The sequence below is a fragment of the Paroedura picta genome, chromosome 1 (genome assembly GCF_049243985.1).
Source record: "Paroedura picta isolate Pp20150507F chromosome 1, Ppicta_v3.0, whole genome shotgun sequence".
NCBI classification, from domain to species: domain Eukaryota; kingdom Metazoa; phylum Chordata; class Lepidosauria; order Squamata; family Gekkonidae; genus Paroedura; species Paroedura picta.
The window spans coordinates 29980358-29997750 of NC_135369.1; the positions used below are offsets into that span (position 1 = coordinate 29980358).

Here is a 17393-nt window from a genome sequence, read left to right on the forward strand (position 1 = left end):
AAGGTAGTGATCATGCCAAGTGATAATCTTCCCCCACTGATTTCTCATTTATTTCCCTCTTATTTTGGTGTGCCTGAAAGCTAAAGGGCCTGGCTACCACTTGACCTGCATTGAGCAGGGGGTTGGACTAGATGGCCTGTATGGCCCCTTCCAACTCTATGATTCTATGACTTGGGGTCTGGTTCTGCATAGTAGTCCAAAGCAGGGACTGTTTGAGCCAGTTTTGTGAGCCAGTCTCAGCCACTCTCCTTGAGTGTCCTTGCATTCTCACGCTTTGCCCCAAGACTGGCTGCTTGTTCACAAACGTGACCTGTACCATTCTTCCCCCTGCCAGGATTACCTGAACTGGAACTGGGCGTCTCAGATCATCAGTTTCGGCCACCAGAAATGGGGGAACAGATCCCGTGGCCAGACAACTCCATGACCTCCATCAACCGAGGACCTATGAGCAAACCGGATGAGTAAGTACAGAGCTGTGGGTATTGTTGTTGCTGTGTTTGTGGTCATGGTTTAATGCTCCTGGGCAGGACTGTAGGCACAGAGTAGTATTGGAAAGGAGCCAGATGTGACTCTTGGTGGTGGAAAGTGCCATCAAGTCACAGCTAACTTGTGGCCACTCCGTACAGTTTTCGAGGCAAGAGATACTCCAAAGTGGTTTCCCATTGCCTGAGTCTGGGTTGCAGCTGTGGACTTCCTTGATGGTCTCCCATCCAAGTACAAACCAAGGCTGACCCTGCTTAGCTTACCACTGAGACCAGCTGCACTGCAGAAAATGGCTTCTGTGGTGGGTGTGCTCTTTGGCATTATACCCCACTGAGATCCCTCCATTTCCCTTTGTATTCTTCACTGCCAAGTCTCCAGGAATTTCCCAGCCTGGAATATCTAGAAGTTGGCCACTTCTAGCTCAGACCATGAGCTAGACTCCGGGGTCTATTACCATGAATGGACTCTGGGGAATGGTAGAGGACAGGAAGGCCTGGAGGATCATTGTCCATGGGGTCGCGATGGGTCAGACACAACTTCGCACATAACAACAACAACAACAACAACAACAACAACAACAAGCTCAGATCAGTTTTTTATTCAATTCATTTATTGTGCAGGTCAGTCCCAGTCTTATTCCTTTCTTTGGGGCCAAATGAATCATGCCCACAGGCGGCTGCTTGAGACCCCCAGAACCTCACTTCCTTGCCATATTACATATAATCTGTGAGTTCTTTTGGAGGGACACTGCTGTGCAGAGAAACATGACAGAAGCCTCTCAAGAACCTGATTGAAAGCCAAAGGAAAGAGTGGGAAACGCTTAATAGGCCAGTCAGGAAAGGTGTTGTTAACTTGATGCATTCCTGCTTGAAGAAAAGGGTGCAGGAGCTTTCTCAAGATGGTTCTCAGATGAGCCACCAATATTTGATTCCTCCCTCTCTGGGCCTTCATTGGGCAAAGAGGGAGAGCATGACATATAGCTGCAGCTAGTCCATAGTGACATTGATTAGTTGCCCAGAGCTAATGGAGGGATGCCTCATTCCATCTTGCCACCCTCCCCACCTGGCTCTGCTGACCAAAGGAAACCAGTGAAGAAGGTGGTCTAAGGATCATGTAAGGCGTTCTCCCTTGGGGGAGCTCCAGGTCCCTTTCCCAAGGAGTTGGAAGGGCTCATGCAAGTATCTTGCCTAAGGAACAACAAAAAACCTGGACTCAGTTGTGGTATCCAGCCTTCTGGTATCCAGACTATATAACACAAGATGAGATTCCATTGATTATCAATGGCAAGAATGAGCAGCCTGCTTTTTAACTTCACTTCTCAAGAAAACTGTCTTTATACGCGCCCCCTCCCCCTCCCTCGTCTTGTGAATTAATCCATCTCTACCTTTGTATTTAACTTAGGCTGGTGGGAGTGTTTTCTTTTTTTAGTGCTATTGCAGATGATAGGAACTGCTCACGGTCTGCTTGGTTTCAGTCCACACACTGCCACACACAAGCAACTGTTTTCCCTTTTTTGGTAAGCTGGTGCATTGTCAGACCCTTGCCCTTGCAGAGCTTTACTAAAATAAAATGTGTTTCAGTCAGTTCCTCTGCTGAGTTAGGAGGCCTAGCGCACACAAACAGAGCAGGTGCTTGAAGGCAAAAGATTGTGCGATTGAATATTCTTCTGCTTTGCTATTAATGGGCTTTCAAAAAAAGTTGGATATGCTGACTTTCTGGAATGCTTGGATGCAGGGTAAGCAATAGCAGGGGTTCGCCTTGGCCTCCGTGCTTTGCTTCTGGGCCTTCCAGGGATATCTGGCGGGCCGCTGTGTGAAACAGGAAGCTGGACGGCATGGGCCATTGATTGGATACAGCATGGTTGCTCTTAACAGCTCTATCAAAGCAAAACATCATTGTTCATCTGTTTAAGATCCTGCCATCTAGTGGCTAAGATGTGATCAAAAACTCTGAACGGGATAGCCCAGTTATGGGAAACAGAACAGAGTCGGCTCTGGTCAATCTTTGGATGGGAGACAACCGAGGAAGTCCAGCGTTACTTCACAGAGCCAATGGCAAGCCAGCATGGTGTAGGGGTTAGGACCACCAACTCCTAATCTGGCAAGCTGGGTTTCATTCCCCACTCCCCCACATGCAGCCAGCTGGATGACCTTGGGCTTGCCATGGCGCTGATAAAGCTGTTCTGACCGAGCAGGAATATCAGGGCTCTCTCAGCCTCACCCACCTCGCAGGGTGTCTGTTGTGGGGAGAGGAAAGGGAAGGCAATTGGAAGCCACTTTGAGACTCCTTTGGGTAGAGAAAAGCGGCATATAAGAACCAACTCTTCTTTTTATCTCTTGCCTTGGAAGCCCTACAGGATCGCCGTAAGCCAGCTGTGACTTTGCAGCCACAAGAAAACAGCCTATGACCTGGATTGTTGTATTAAAGTATGCTTGGCACAGAACAACCAGTTCCACCCCCCTCCATGTTCTCCCATCCACCCTGCCTCTTCTTCTCTGTCCAACTTTTTACTCAGTATCTTTCACTATATCCCTCATATAAATTATGCCAGAACAATTCAGAATGTCCAGCCCTTTTTGTGACTGTAGCGATTAATTAAGAAAGGGATGTTAGCCCAGGCAGGGGCACAAAACGTCTCGAGGCAGCAGGATTTAGTGGCCTGAAATCTCTCTTGCCCATCCCCTCCTGCTTGCCCAGATACAAGCCACATAAGCTATTTTGGAATGGCTGAAGGGCTCAGGATGCACAGGACAACTCCCAGCGCGTGAGCTTTTGAGTAGGGAAGGATCCAGTTACAGGTTCTTGGCCTCATGCCCCAGTTTTCCATTTGGCAAGCCACCTTAGCACTAAAATGGAGAGTGATCTGTAAAGCTTCTTATGGTTCTGTTGGTTACTACCCAAGCTTTCCCTCAAGAGCTCTGTGGCTGCCATTTGGTGCAGGATCCGTGCTGAACTGGATTACAGGGAGCTGCTCGCTTCCTTCTGCGGAGAGCCCATGCAAGGAGGGCCCACAGCAGGGACCAGCTGCCGCAGCTGGAAGTCAGGAGGGGGCATTTTTATTTCTCTTTCCACTCTGCCTTTTCGGTGGGGGGCTTTGAGGGGGGCTGATTGTGCTGCATGGAGGGGCGGGCTGGGATAATGTAACTCAGAGAAAGAAACTTGAGGAGGTGAGGAAAAATGAGATTTCTTGGTCATATTTAACTTCCCTTTCTCTATAACATGTGCAGGGTTTTTTGTATCCTTATTGTTTTGTTCAGCCTCTTCTGCTTCCTTTAATTAACTATTTTAATTTCTTACATTCATTGTTTAGATCGTGAGCACGTGTGGAGCAAAAATATTTTTTGAGGGGGGAGGGAGTAATGGATTAAAATCACCATGCTCAGGTTTGAGCCTACAGGATGGAACGAAGGGGGGCTATGAAATGTCACTGAAGAAGTGGATTTTATTAGTATGGCTGCTCTGGGGTCTCAGAAGTATGAGGGGTGGGAGGTTTCCTTGTGTTAGTAGATGGCAGCCCCTCTGGAGCTGCTGCCTCCATTGTGTTAAATGGGAAGACATGCACCAGCCTGTGGCCATATGGTAAAGATCCTCACTTGCACATATTTGAGACAGCAAAGATACCGGGAATGTCAACCTTACCCTCTTCCAGTCCACCCTCAGTGCAACTGTTCCCTTTTCGGGGGCATCTTTATACAAAGCTTTTTTAAAAGGGGCGTGTGTTTTTTAAGTGTTCCCATGAAAATGTTCTGTGTGGATGTGGAAAACGAATGAAAGAGAATGCACGTGTCCTACATGAACAAAGCCGGAATATGGTGTGTCTTTTGCCGGAGTGAGAGTTCCATGACAAACCCAGGTGTGTTGTGATGCGTGAAAAGGCCTTGACTTTCAGGGTGAGCTTTGTTCCTTCCAGAGCAACCCTAGATCTAGTCATGCTCAATGTGCCACAAGATTCTTTTCTATATGCCTTCCTTCCATTCTTGCAATTCCCAAATCTGAAACATCAGTGGGAGCCTGCCGTACTATTTCACGCTTTATATAATGAGCAGCAGCCAGTGAAACACGTCCTGTGACTTAGCCGTGCCCCACAAGCCGTGTTTTGTATGGAGGCCATGCCTTGCTACGGACTAGTTTTAAAGGCCTCCTTGCGTTCCCTTTCACCCCTCTTCAGCCTCCTTGAGAACCTTGTCTCCCCACCCCCATTCAGTCACATGCGTTGGCAAGACTGCATGCAGCTAGATCAGTTCCAGTTACTTACATATGGTGCTCATCTGGGGCTGAGCGAGTAGACTTGCTGACTCCTCGGGAATTTTTGGCACCGGAGAGTCCCTCTCTTCTGGCTCCTTCGTGCTTTCCAGTGAGTGTGCTGCGCCCACCCATGGCACTGCCAGACCCCAAAATCCCATTGACTTATATTAGACCTATCAGGATGTGTCTCATTACGCAGTCAAGCAAAGGAGATTGGAAACAGCTTTTCAGGTTGGGGAGAGGACAGGGGGAGGGGGATGACAGACATATTCTTGTTTTCTGCCTGCTGTTCTTACTTTCCCCAAGCCAGCTGAAGTTTTCGCTTCCAGGGGTTTTATATTGTGTAAAATCTAACTACTGTTCCTAGTAACAACAGCAGCAGCAATAATAATTATGCCCATAACATACTATATATATAAAACATAAAAGCAGCAGGAGAGGCCACAGCCCCTTAATTTGAAGGGTCAGGAGTGACCAGTGTTTTGGCTGGGGATGCCAACAGGGTGCGAATGCTACACAGCATCGTTGCAGAGGGGGGTTCACTTCATCTCTTGGCAGGGAGCCTGAAGTTCCAGGGGTGGCCAAACTGTGGCTCTTCAGATGTCCATAGACTAGTGCTGGCAGGGAATCCTGGTAATTGTAGTCCATCGACATCTGGAGAGCCACAGTCATAAAGTGTCAGACTATTGATTATAGTGGACTGGCCATGGCTCTCCAGGATCTCAGGCTAAGGAGGTTTCTTTCCCAGTCCTCATTCCAGAAATCCCATTTGTGTAAATGGAGATGCCAGGAATTGAATTCAGGATATTCCACAAGCAAAATGTGTGCATACCGCAAGGATATTGCCTAGTAATTACCCAGGAAAAGTACAGTAAAAGAGACCAGGGTTCCCACAGATGTATACTCCATCTCTCTCATGTCCTCCTTTCGTGTTTCACCAGTTCGGCAGTAGCTTGCTTTGTTCCCTCCTGATCCTGCTTCTGTCTGGCCCTCCCTGTGCTCCACGGCTGTCCTCCCCTTCCTCTCCTGCAAACTGCTTCTCTTTCCTCCTCTAAGATCTCTAAGATGTTCCCATTGGCTGAAGAGGAAAGGACACGCAGTAATGGGTTTAAACTACAAGTACAACTATATAGGCTAGATATCAGGAAAATATTTTTCACAGTCAGAGTAGTTCAGCAGTGGAATAGGCTGCCTAAGGAGGTGGTGAGCTCCCCCTCACTGGCAGTCTTCAAGCAAAGGTTGGATACACACTTTTCTTGGATGCTTTAGGATGCTTTGGGCTGATCCTTTGTTGAGCCTGTATGAGCTTGACTAGATGGCCTGTATGGCCCCTTCCAACTCTATGATTCTATTATCTTCCTCAAGACCAAATCCAAGACATCCCTTGTACCCACCTGAGCCTCAGCTGTTCTGCACTGAGTGCGGTAGCCACACTGCCTTCCTCCTCTGCAGTGTACGTCCACTGTGAATTCCACCCATTTTTCGATTACATGAGCCCTCTGAGTATGGAGTGCTCTGCAGGCTATCAGTGCAGAACAAACAGCAGTAGCAGCAGTAAAGGGCTTGGGCTTTGAGCAGAGGAGTCATCTAACACGGCTGTAAAAACCATGCAAAGACTAACTGGGGACTGATGTTGCCCCTGGAGAGTGTTTCCTGTGAACCAGAAGTAATCATTGGCGATGTGGGTGCACGTGTGTTCAGTTTGGGATTGTCGTACCTTCAAGATAAAATTCTGCAGAGTGGATATAATCATCTCTATTGTGAAAAGTGGGATGTTGTAGAGTTGGAAAAGATGCAGAAAAGGGACAGCCCTGAATGTTTAAAGGGTTGGGGAGCACCTTCCCTGTGAGAAGAGGTACAACTATTTTTGTGACTTATTTCAGAAAAGGAATGGTAAAGTGTGTTGGGAGTGGTGGGGGGAGAGTTTTATAAAATTATACCTTTTCTACCTCTCACATATTGTTAACACTCAGATCAGATTGGCAACAGACTCGGAAGTGACAAAAGGAATTATACTACCTCACACATTATAAAATCACCTTTATTCACTACTGCAATATGTGGCAGGTAACTTAGATGGCTTTGAAAAAGAATGAACACATTTATGACTGTTAATGGTGAAGCCTCCATGTTCATAGGCAGCTTACCTTTGAGGACTAGATGCTAAAACAGCAGGGGGAGATGGGAATTCCTGCCAGCAAGCCACATCCCTGCCCCATTGCTGTTATCCACTAGCCTACCTACATCGGCTTGTAGAGCCAGTTTGGTGTAGTGGTTAGGTGTGGACTTCTAATCTGGCATGCCGTGTTCGATTCTGCACTCCCCCACATGCAGCCAGCTGGGTGACCTTGGGCTCACCACGGCACTGATAAAGCTGTTCTGACTGAGCAGTGATATCAAAGCTCTCTCAGCCTCACCCACCCCACAGGGTGTCTGTTGTGGGGAGAAGAAAGGGAAGGCAACTGAGCCTCCTTCAGGTAGAGAAAAGCGGCATATAAGAACCAACTCTTCTTCTTGTTGTTTGTTTATGGAATGTAGTGCAGATGTTAGTTGATAATGCTCTGTTGTCATTCTGAAATGAACATTGGCCTTGCACTTTCGGAAATCCTGCTCTCAGTTTGTATACAAGAGCACTGATGGGTTATTTTTTTTCATTTTGAGAGAGTCAGAGCTGGTGTATCAGGATCGTCTCAAGGTAGAAAACTAGAGGCGTTCCAATGACTCACCTTTCCTGTTTTTGCATTGCTGTCCCTACAGCCAGTGTATTGCTTCTCAGCTGGATGAGCTCTTATGCCCTCCCACCACGCCAGAGGGACGGAACGACGAGAAAGCCCTTCTTGAACAGCTCGTGTCCTTCCTGAGTGGCAAAGATGAAAATGAGCTGGCAGAACTGGACAGAGCTCTCGGCATCGACAAACTGGTCCAGGTACGGAGATGACTCATGTATGTCACAGAGGCCTGGTTTCAATGATGGGCTTTGGAAGGATTCCTCAGGATCTGCAACTCTTGACCAAATGTGAGGAGGACTAAAAGCACACTGGAAACTAACCAGAGCATAGTAGTAACCATGAACCACATCCTCCCAAAAATCTCTCGTACATCACGCTTTTCTCCTGGAGACATTCTGCTGGATCCTGATTCCTCTTTTGTTCATGGAGCGAACATCTTTGCTAGGGGATTTCCCACTCCCATGTAGCCTCCTGTGCTGCCCCCCAGCACAATAAGCGTCCATGGGAGGAGATTTCTACTCTGCTAGTGCTGCTGCACTCACAGTGCTTGGGATCGAACCCATTATCTCTTTCAAATGTTTACACTCCCAGTTTCCTGATACTCTGTAGATAATCTTTAATTGTTTCATGTGGGTTGATTAATCATATATAGAACATCATCTCAAATGGAAATAGTTTGGGTTCATGACTGTCATGTACAGGATACAGTAATCGGAGGGGGTGGGAGGAGTAGAGTGGCTAAATAGATGCAAAAGAATAGGGGGTGAACCCACCTGCACCACCCCACATGCCAGTTTCAGAGGCTCAATGAAAACAAAGATGCTTCAGTTCAGTTCCCACTGAATTCAGTGGAGCGTTTAAGAGCGAACTCCAATACCACTGATCTCACTGGTAATTGAACAGCTGTCTTGTACTGGGAAAAGAGAGTGCATGCATCCCACATGAACAAAGCCACAGTTTATTAAATATCCCAGTTTTGACCCCAGGTTTGACATGAGTTCTGCAAATGTGAGTGTTATGCATATGCTGAGACGCTCTTATCATGGCGTAGCTTGAACAACGACCAATATTATGGGGACTTACAACAAGAAAAGAGAATCTGCAAGAATCATCTCCCCCTTCAATGTGAGACTGATTTGGATGGTCCACCCTCAGAGGTTAAGGAATCCTGCTGGTTTCCAGGTGGCTCTGGGGGATGAATCTCTGCCTTCACCTTTAAAAACTTGTTAAAATTCCAGGTTTTAAGGTCTTCCGGCATTTTGTTTCTTTCAGTGGAAAGAATCAAGTAGAACTAGATTATCTGAAGCACTTTCAATGGCCTGAGGATTGCTAAATTGTTCAGCTCTTTGGAAAGCTTTTATCTTTTAGGAAGGTTTATTGCTTTTTCATCCTCATCTGTTCAGGGGCTTTCATGGTAATAATGCTCTGCTGTTAGACAGCATGCCTGAGTGTTGGAAACATTCTGCCTAGACCTCTTCAGTAGCTCATGCAGCAGCTTGGTAAGATGAGCCTGTACTATTTACTCTCCCCCATATTGTTTGGAGTGGTGGTGAAGCTGACATAGAAGAAACTGGGGGAGGTAGTTAAGGTCATGGCAAGATTTGAACTGACAACTGAAATACTTCAACTCAAAGCAGATTTCAAGAGTCTACTCATTACATGTCTTATTTTTAATTTCCCCAAAATTCAGCAGAGCACATAATCTCACAAGAGAAGCAACTCAGGTTCATCTTCATTGCTTCGGTGCAGTCCCACATGGGACTGCGCTTTTGCAGGCCTGCTGCGGAGAAGAGCTAGCAAGCTTTAAAATGATGTTTTTAGATCCCAGGAGTGCTCCTCCTCTCTTCACTGAGGAGGCCGATTTTCCTGCCCAAAAGTCATGTGATGTGGGATAGGTGAGCACTCCTCCTTTAGTTCTCTTTTAGCCACTGCCAAGAGAACTGTTCAGCTAACCAAAAGAATATTTACCTCAGATAAGAGGTGAATGACTTATAAGTTTTATATTATCAGCCATTGTTGGTGAGAACATGGCCTTAAATAACTAATAAATTAATTAAGGTAGAGCAGAAATGGCCCCAGATGAAGATACTCAAATCTTGCCACCAAATCACCCCAGAAATCAAGGGAAGGAAGAGCAGCTCATCTGGAAATACCCTGGGAAATGGCCTCATGCCTCAATCCCATAACAAGAGAGAGCCCATGTGGCTGATAATCGGCCAGTAGCCACCTTGGTGAGCTCAGTGCCAGTCCTGGTGGAGCTTATTCAGGGGAAGAATCTGCCACACCTAGCCTACGGGTGAAGAAGATGGAGGAAAAGTCAGGCATTGCCTGTTTACCATTCTCATCTAGAGGCGGTTTATGCCAATAAGCACCATCTCCTCAGTGCCAAGGTGGGCAGACTCTCCGTCAACATCAGCAACCCAAGAGTGGCCTGGTTCTGGGAGTGCTCAATGACAAAAGGAGAGTTGCTGCCAAACATTCATGCCGCTAAGCACCCAACCCTGGGCACCCAATGCTGAGCAGCCACCACTGAGCACCGCTCTGAATACATCATTGTGCATCACCAGTGACCATCCCTGCTAAGCATCAGCGCTGACCGGCACTGCGTAGTTCCAGAAACTAGTATGGGGAAATTGAGAGGTTAGACAATGTGTACCCCTCCCCTGCCTTGAGCATCACTTCTAGAACTAAGCTCTGTCCGCATTCTCAACCCCCAGACAGATTGGAAGGGAGGTTTAACATGGGGTCTGAGGCCATATAGGTGCCATCACCTGCTGCTGTGAGTTAATCTTTGGTGCAGTTGCTGGCAGAAGATCTGAGACGATCTCAGAATTGATTATTTTAAGGGCAGAGGGTTAGATTTCTGCAAAGCTTAAGACTAGTGTCTCAATTTATAGATTTTTTAATATATCCCAAGTGTGTACTATAGCTGTCTGTCTATAAAGGCTCTTATCTAAACTTGCATCCATGCCTGCTTTGGCACAAAATGGGATGTATAGGCTCACAGGGAAGGCTGTGCTTAGATTGTGTTAAATGAAGTATCCCAGAGCTTAATCCATTATTTGGGATGTTCAAGCAGCAGTGGTTAGATCTGTTTGTCATCCTCCCTCCTTTTTTTTATTTTGTGGAATGGAGGGAAGGAAAACTTTTTATGGTGCATGGGACTTACTCATGAGGCGTCATGGGCATAAGAGCAGTGAACTGCAAATAACTAATGAGCATATATCAAAGGTCCCTTTGGAACAAGATGTCATCCCTTATTGATACCTTCCTGAGTTTAAGGATCTACTGGCAAAGGCCACAGTGGCTGAATGGTTCAAATGGGGAAGGTGGCAACTGAATGCTTGAAGACAGGAGGAAAGAGCCACATTCCAGCACTGCCAGCCAATAGTGTAATGCAACATCATCCTTGGCTAATCTCTCCCCATCGTACCCAGAATCAGGGCTAAAGCCTGGGGGCCTTTTCAAGAGTAAGCTGTTATTTAGTGCTCAGACATATGATACGCTAGGGCACATTAGGATGTTCAGGGGGACAGGCGAAGCATTGGCCAAGGTTGACACGGATAATTGGGATTTTTAGGCATCCTATGCTGTCCACTCAAGGAAGCTGTATGCCCCTCAGCTAGAGGGTAAGGGGTTGCCAGGAGTGGAAATTCCACTTAATCCCAAGGGGATCCACAAGCTCAGTATTGAACGGTCCATTGTATATTTTCTGGAAGCTTATCCTGTTGTTCCCATGTTTAGGAAACAGTGATGCAGAGCACTTGGCATAGCTTCCATTTAGCCATTCATTGTTCCTGATCAATGGACTGGCAGCCATCCCCAAAGAAAGTGTTGCTGTATTTGTGTATGCATCCAACTGTGCAATCTTCTTGTGTTTGCACATAATGCAGTTCATTATGTATAATGTGTTGCTTTTGGTCTAGCATCTGCAACTAGGCTATTCATGACATATACTGCAGTGGTAGTGGCTCACTTCAGGCTACATAGTTGATGGCTATATCCCTATTTCACTGATTGGCTTCTTGGGCAGGTTCGCTAGCACATTTTGTATCCGGTCTTGAGGGCGCCATAGGCCTGCTATCCAGGTTGTGGTGCTTCATCATTCATGAGTATACTGTGCTCATTCTTCTTTGAAGTGTGAAATTCGTGGGTCTATGTGGATTCTAACACAATTTTCACAATGGTTTTCCATTGAAAGGACTGCTGAAGTTATCCCCTTGGAAAATAGATTTTTTCCAGGGGGAAAAATGAGAGATAAGAAAAGGAAAAAGAAAAAGTCTGTCCTTTTCTTTTACACAGTACATCCTTTTTGAATGGCCGTTAATTTGGCCTGAAGGTTGGGGAGACCTGGACCTTATCCGATTGCCCACTTTTTCTAAGATTTCATCAGGATGGGTAGTGTTAAAACCAAGTGTGCATTTCCTTCCCCAAGGGGTGACCAAGTAACTCCTAGGTCAAGAGGTCTCCCTTCTGACCTTTCATCTTTCATCTGCAGTGCGGTGACCTGGTCAAATGAGTCACATTCATCTCCCCTATGCCATAGATGCAAACTCCTGGAGAGAGGCTGCTGAGGTTAGAGTGGTGCTTCATTCTCCCATGTGGGACTGCACAGAAGCCACAAAGATGGAAAGAAGGTTGCACTTACCTGGAATTGTTGTTCCTCTAGTGGTTTACTGTGCAGGCGCACATCCCTCCCTTCTTTCTCTGCTGTGGGCTTATGCTTGTGGATTGATGCTTACCTTCCTACAGTGGCGAGCCCCTCCCCCATGATGTGATTTTGGGTTGGACAGTCAGCCTCCTCTGTTAGGGGAGGAGGAGCACTCCTGGGATTGAAAAACGTCATTTTAAAGTTTGATAGCTCTTCTCCACAGCAGCAAAAGTGCAGTCCCATGTGCTTGCACAGAAGACCACTCAAACAACAATTACTGGTAAGTGCAACCTTGTTTTCTTCATTTCAGACATACAACTAAAATGTATGTGTGAATGTGAAAATTACATTCTTGCCTACGCTTCTGGTACGTGCATCGTGAATCCAAAGCTGGCTGTGGTTTCCTCTCCATTGCTCACGTTGAACTACACATATAGTGTGTGTAGGTCACATGATTTAGTCATTGATCAGCAATCCTGAAAAACATACTCTGAAGAGTTGCAGCTGTATTTGAGCGTAGTACTCAAAATATGTGTATTTTAGTTGTAGTTCATTTAAGATACCATATTGAGTCTCCGGAGAGCTCACACTTCTTTCCCTCCTTGAACAGGGAGGCGGTCTGGAAACGCTAAGCGAGAGATTCCAGCCGCAGCAAGCAACACCACCACCGCCCCCTCTTGTGATGGATCAGAAGCCTGGCATGTATCCACAGCCTTATTCCTCAGCCTCTCCCACCACCAACCTCCCCGGTCCTTTCCCAGGCATGGTGAGGCAGAAGCAGCCTTTCGGTCCCATGCCTGTCCAGGTCCCACCGCCCCGTGGGGCCTTCCCCACCACCATGGGGATGCAGCCCCGACAGGCCCTCAACAGACCTCCAACAGCACCCAACCTGCGGTTGCAGCTGCAGCAGCGGCTCCAGGGACAGCAGCAGGTGAGTGTGCAGGACTGCTTGTCTGTCTACCGCCCAAGCCCCCTCCAAATCGCCCTCTGTGTGACCAGGCAGAGGCCGCAGTTCACCTTGCTGGTAGCCTTCCAGTTTCACTTACATATACTGAAGGATATCCCCCCTGTACACACCCATTTTATGAGCAGGGGTCCACCTGAATGATTAAAAACCCCATAAGATGTAGTCTGTGCACACCTGGTTCCTCTTAGCTGCATGAGTTCAGCTGCAAACCTGTTTTTGTTACCAGACATTCTCTGGAATGGGACGCCTTGGATAATTATTCCTGGTATTGTATGACATTAGAGTTGTGGAGCTAGGGGGGGTGTTTTTGTTTGGCCAATCCAAGAACTGCAGAAAGATGGCAACCATTCCATCCCTTGACGCTGCTCTAGATGACAGAGCTCCCAACCTTTTCAAGTATGAAGACCCCTTTCTAACATCAGAATAATTCACACTCCTTGCCTTATTTTAGTAGTTGTACTATGAGTACTGAAAATGCATTGAAAAATGCATTATGACAAAAAGTTAAAAATGACAATGCTTAGGGTGCAATATTTCTGTGCCCCCTATGGGTCCCCAACCCCCCCCCCCAGTTGGGAACCACTGCTCGAAATGTTCTTCAGGACTAGCCCAACAGTTGTGGGATCTTCCTGGCGATGCTATTCTACACCCCCTTCCACAGCACCAATTGCTCTTTGGCTCTTTCTTGTTCTGGTTATTGGTGGGCCCTCCTATTTGCACTTATGTAAACAATGTAAATACCAACCCCCCTCTTGGGTGCTGGGGAGGGAGCTACTCTGCATGTAGTGGCAACAAAAATCATCCAGCCTTCCGAACTGCAAGGTCTCCCTCATTGCCTCCTCTCTAGTTGATACACCAGAATCGGCAGGCTATCCTGAACCAGTTTGCAGCAAATTCCCCAGGTGCCGTCAGCATGAGGGCAGGCATGCAGCAGCAGATCACGCCACAGGTAAATGCTAAGGAAAGAACCCTTCAGTCCCTAATTCTCTCATTACAGAGGAAATTAATGCACAGTCAGTAGGACCAGCCCTTCTGGTCTGTAGATGCTTTATTCACATGGCTGGGCCTCTCTTGCCCTGGTGCCTAACATACCCTTTGTTGCAATTGTGGGGCAATTGTGCAGAATATGGTTGGGAAGCATGACTGTGTTCCCGCCCACCCATAGCCCCTCCCATTCACACCTCCTCCAGGCCCATCATTGGCCATTTTGGGAGGGGGGTGGGTGGGTCGAGATGACCATACATGGTCATATCACCCAATAAATGTTTAACATTTAAAAAAAATACATAAGAAACTAACTCCCATCCATTCAGGAAACCCATCCAGGGCTGTCAAGAAACCCCAGGGTTTCACAAAAGCCTGGTTTAGCATGATTAGCTGAATGAGCCAGCTTGGTGTAGTGGTTAGGAGTGTGGACTTCTAATCTGGCGAGCTGGGTCTGATTCCCCACTCCTATTCATGCAGCCAGCTAGGTGACCTTAGGCTTGTCACAGCTGTTCTGACCGAGCAGTAATATCAGGGCTCTCTCAGCCTCACCTACCTCACAGAGTGTCTGCTGTGCGGAGAGGAAAGGGAAGGCAATTGTAAGCTGCTTTGAGACTCCTTTGGGTAGAGAAAAGCAGCATATAAGAACCAACTCTTCTTCTTCAATAAATCAACCAAATGTAGCAGCAGCAACAAGAAGGCAAATCCATTACTGGGAAAACAAGACAGCCTTACCTAAAAAGTTGCAGTGATTCAGCACAGCAAAATAACAACATGGGAACAAGGGAGAGACTCATGAACTGGTGAGCAGTGTGAAGAAAGAGAATAGTGAGGGAAAATGATACATTCACTTTCAGAATGTGAAAAAAAGATACAGGAGATGGTGATAATTATGCCATCAGTGGCTTTTCAAAGACGTGTTAGCTGCAGACGTAGTGGTTAACAGAGCTGTCGGTAAATGCTGATGCGATAGCCAGCAGGACAGCATCCCTATTCAGAGAGAATGTACATCTGGCAACCGGGACGGTGAAGATTAGCACTAATGGGTGCATGTCACCATTACATCTTGTTCAAACGTCACTGAAGCATCTGTCTGGCTGCTTCGGGACGGCAGATTGCTGAAGGAGATGGGCCATCGGCTTGACCAAGCATCACATGTTTATGTTTGCAAAGTTTAACGAAACGTGTGAGTCGGACAAGTGGGAGAAGGAACAGACTTTGGGAGGGTTTCCAGCTGGGCTGCTTTGGGGAGGGACACGTTTGTCAGCATAAGGGATTGGAACATAAAGGAATGAGTGTTCATAGGACTGTAGTCCAACAGCAGCTGTTCTTCGGCACAAGAGCTGGGGGAAGCGGAGAGGCTGCTGGCATTTCTCCAGACTTTTTTTTTTTTACAAGTCAACAGCTGCACTAAAGCCAGGAAGGTGGAATGTTTGCTAGGCGCTGTGGCCAGCACAGAGCTAGGCGAGTGAGACCCCTCCAGGTCGCATTTAGCTAGGTCTGACAGGGCTGGGGGGTTGTGGGTGTGTTTGTATTTTTAGGAGGGTGTGTGTCAGCTGACTGGCTCGATCAGCCTACAATTCACCTGCTCTGCCAAAAGCTCTGTGGGGTTCCTGCAGTGTGGGAGGCGGGTTTTTCATTCCGCTCTGGGCCAAACAAATGGCATTTGCCGCTTAACTGGATCAGGCCCAGATGCATCTCCAGCAGCAACCACCCACTCCCCTTTAGGCGTTCTCTCTGCCAAAGAGGCTCAGTGGTGAGAACCCGAAAGGAATATTTCTCCTCATGGCTCAGCAGGCATGGCTTGCCCGCTTGAACTGTGTAGATTCTTTTATTATAAGCAGAATTTACCAGGAAACATGACTGAAACAAATATTAATGCTTGCCAGTTGCCATTCCATTAGGGTACACAATGCAATGTGCAGTTTTAACACTCACTTTAAGAAACAGAAGAAGAGTTGGTTTTTATACCCTGTTTTTCTCTACCCGGAGGTACAGTCGCCTTCCTTTTCCTCTCCCCACAACAGACTCCCTGTGAAGTCTGGGGCTGAGATGGGGCTGAGAGAGCTCTGACAGAAGTGCTCTGTGAGAACAGGTCTAACAGGACTAGGACAAGCCCAGGTCACCCAGCTGGCTGCATGTGGAGGAAGAGCGGGAAATCAATCCCAGCTCTCCAGATTAGAGGCTGCCGCTCTTAACCACTACACCAAGCTGTCTCTCCTGCTGAGCCATCTTGCTTGTACCTCAGTCAGTGCATTATACTTTGGAATGGGGGGGGGCGAAGTTCTGCAGGGAGGGAGAATTCTTTGGAGCTCTGAGCAGCTGGGTGGGAGGTAGGAGGGCTGCACCTGGTGCTGAGCAAAGTTATCAGCCGTGGCCCCAAGAGTTCTTGAGCTTGCACATCCCAAGCTTGGTGTAGGAGAGTCGGCCAGAGAGCATGTGAGCCAAATGCAGTGGAAACAGATCAGGGGATTGCAGGGCTAGTTAAACATTCTGGACTGAGAGGCTCCTCGGTGCAGGAAGGTGGTTAAAGGCCTTCTGTCAATCCAGAGACCAGATTAACAGAATTGATTAAAGTCTTAGGAACAGACAAAATGATCATTGCAGGGGGGGAGGGGGGGAGACTGATGCAGACTTCAGCTGCACACCCCAAAGATCAGTGTTTTGAAGCTGGAGTCCTGTTGTGGCTGTGTGGAGTTTGGAGACCAAGGGTGTTTCTGAGTAGCTGTATCTGACTCACCAGCTTTCCCTTTTGCCAAGTTCAGCTGATCTGCCCATGTTCTATTCCCTGCTTTTGTGATCTTGCAATCAGAGTACCTCAAGACTCTCTGGAAGGGCCTGTCCATGAAGACAACCCAGGAACTCTTTCAGAGGGCAACAGTCTGGTCATGGGCAGGAAGTCGCTAACGGGAACACATCTTGCCCGCTTTGGCTGCCAGGTGGTTTCCAAGTTCAGCTTTAAATGCCTTCCCGCCTGGCATCTACCAGAGCCTGTTGCTTTTTTTGGTGGTAGAACTGAGGACAGAGGTTTCTAGGCTGCGCTGTAAGGCTCTTTTATCTGCTGTGGTTTTTTAAAAAGTGTGAATGAGTCACATTTGTGGGGGGGACTTAATGGGGGTTTATATAGCTGTGGTTGTGGATTGTTTTAATTTAGAATTGAGCCGCAAGGGAAAGGCTTCAATCAAGAAATATGGATGGTGAGCATGTGTCTAGAGCAGAGGTGGCCAAACTGTGGCTTTCCAGATGCCCATGGACTACAATTACCATGAGCTGCTGTCCCTACCTCTTGGAAATTGTAGTCCATGGACATCTGGAGAGCCACAGTTTGGCCACC

The 17393-nt window shown here is 47.4% G+C and overlaps 1 protein-coding gene across 9 annotated transcripts in view; it reads left to right on the forward strand.

Moving 5' to 3' along the window:
* Positions 1 to 17393, forward strand: part of NCOA1 (nuclear receptor coactivator 1) — a 321680-nt gene that overhangs the window by 293728 nt on the left and 10559 nt on the right. For all 9 annotated transcript variants that reach the window (XM_077331693.1, XM_077331659.1, XM_077331668.1 and 6 more), the window contains 4 exons: positions 335 to 461; positions 7486 to 7654; positions 12719 to 13039; positions 13923 to 14024. In XM_077331693.1, the coding sequence (XP_077187808.1) occupies positions 335 to 461; positions 7486 to 7654; positions 12719 to 13039; positions 13923 to 14024 (719 nt within the window). The remainder of the gene's footprint in view (positions 1 to 334; positions 462 to 7485; positions 7655 to 12718; positions 13040 to 13922; positions 14025 to 17393) is intronic.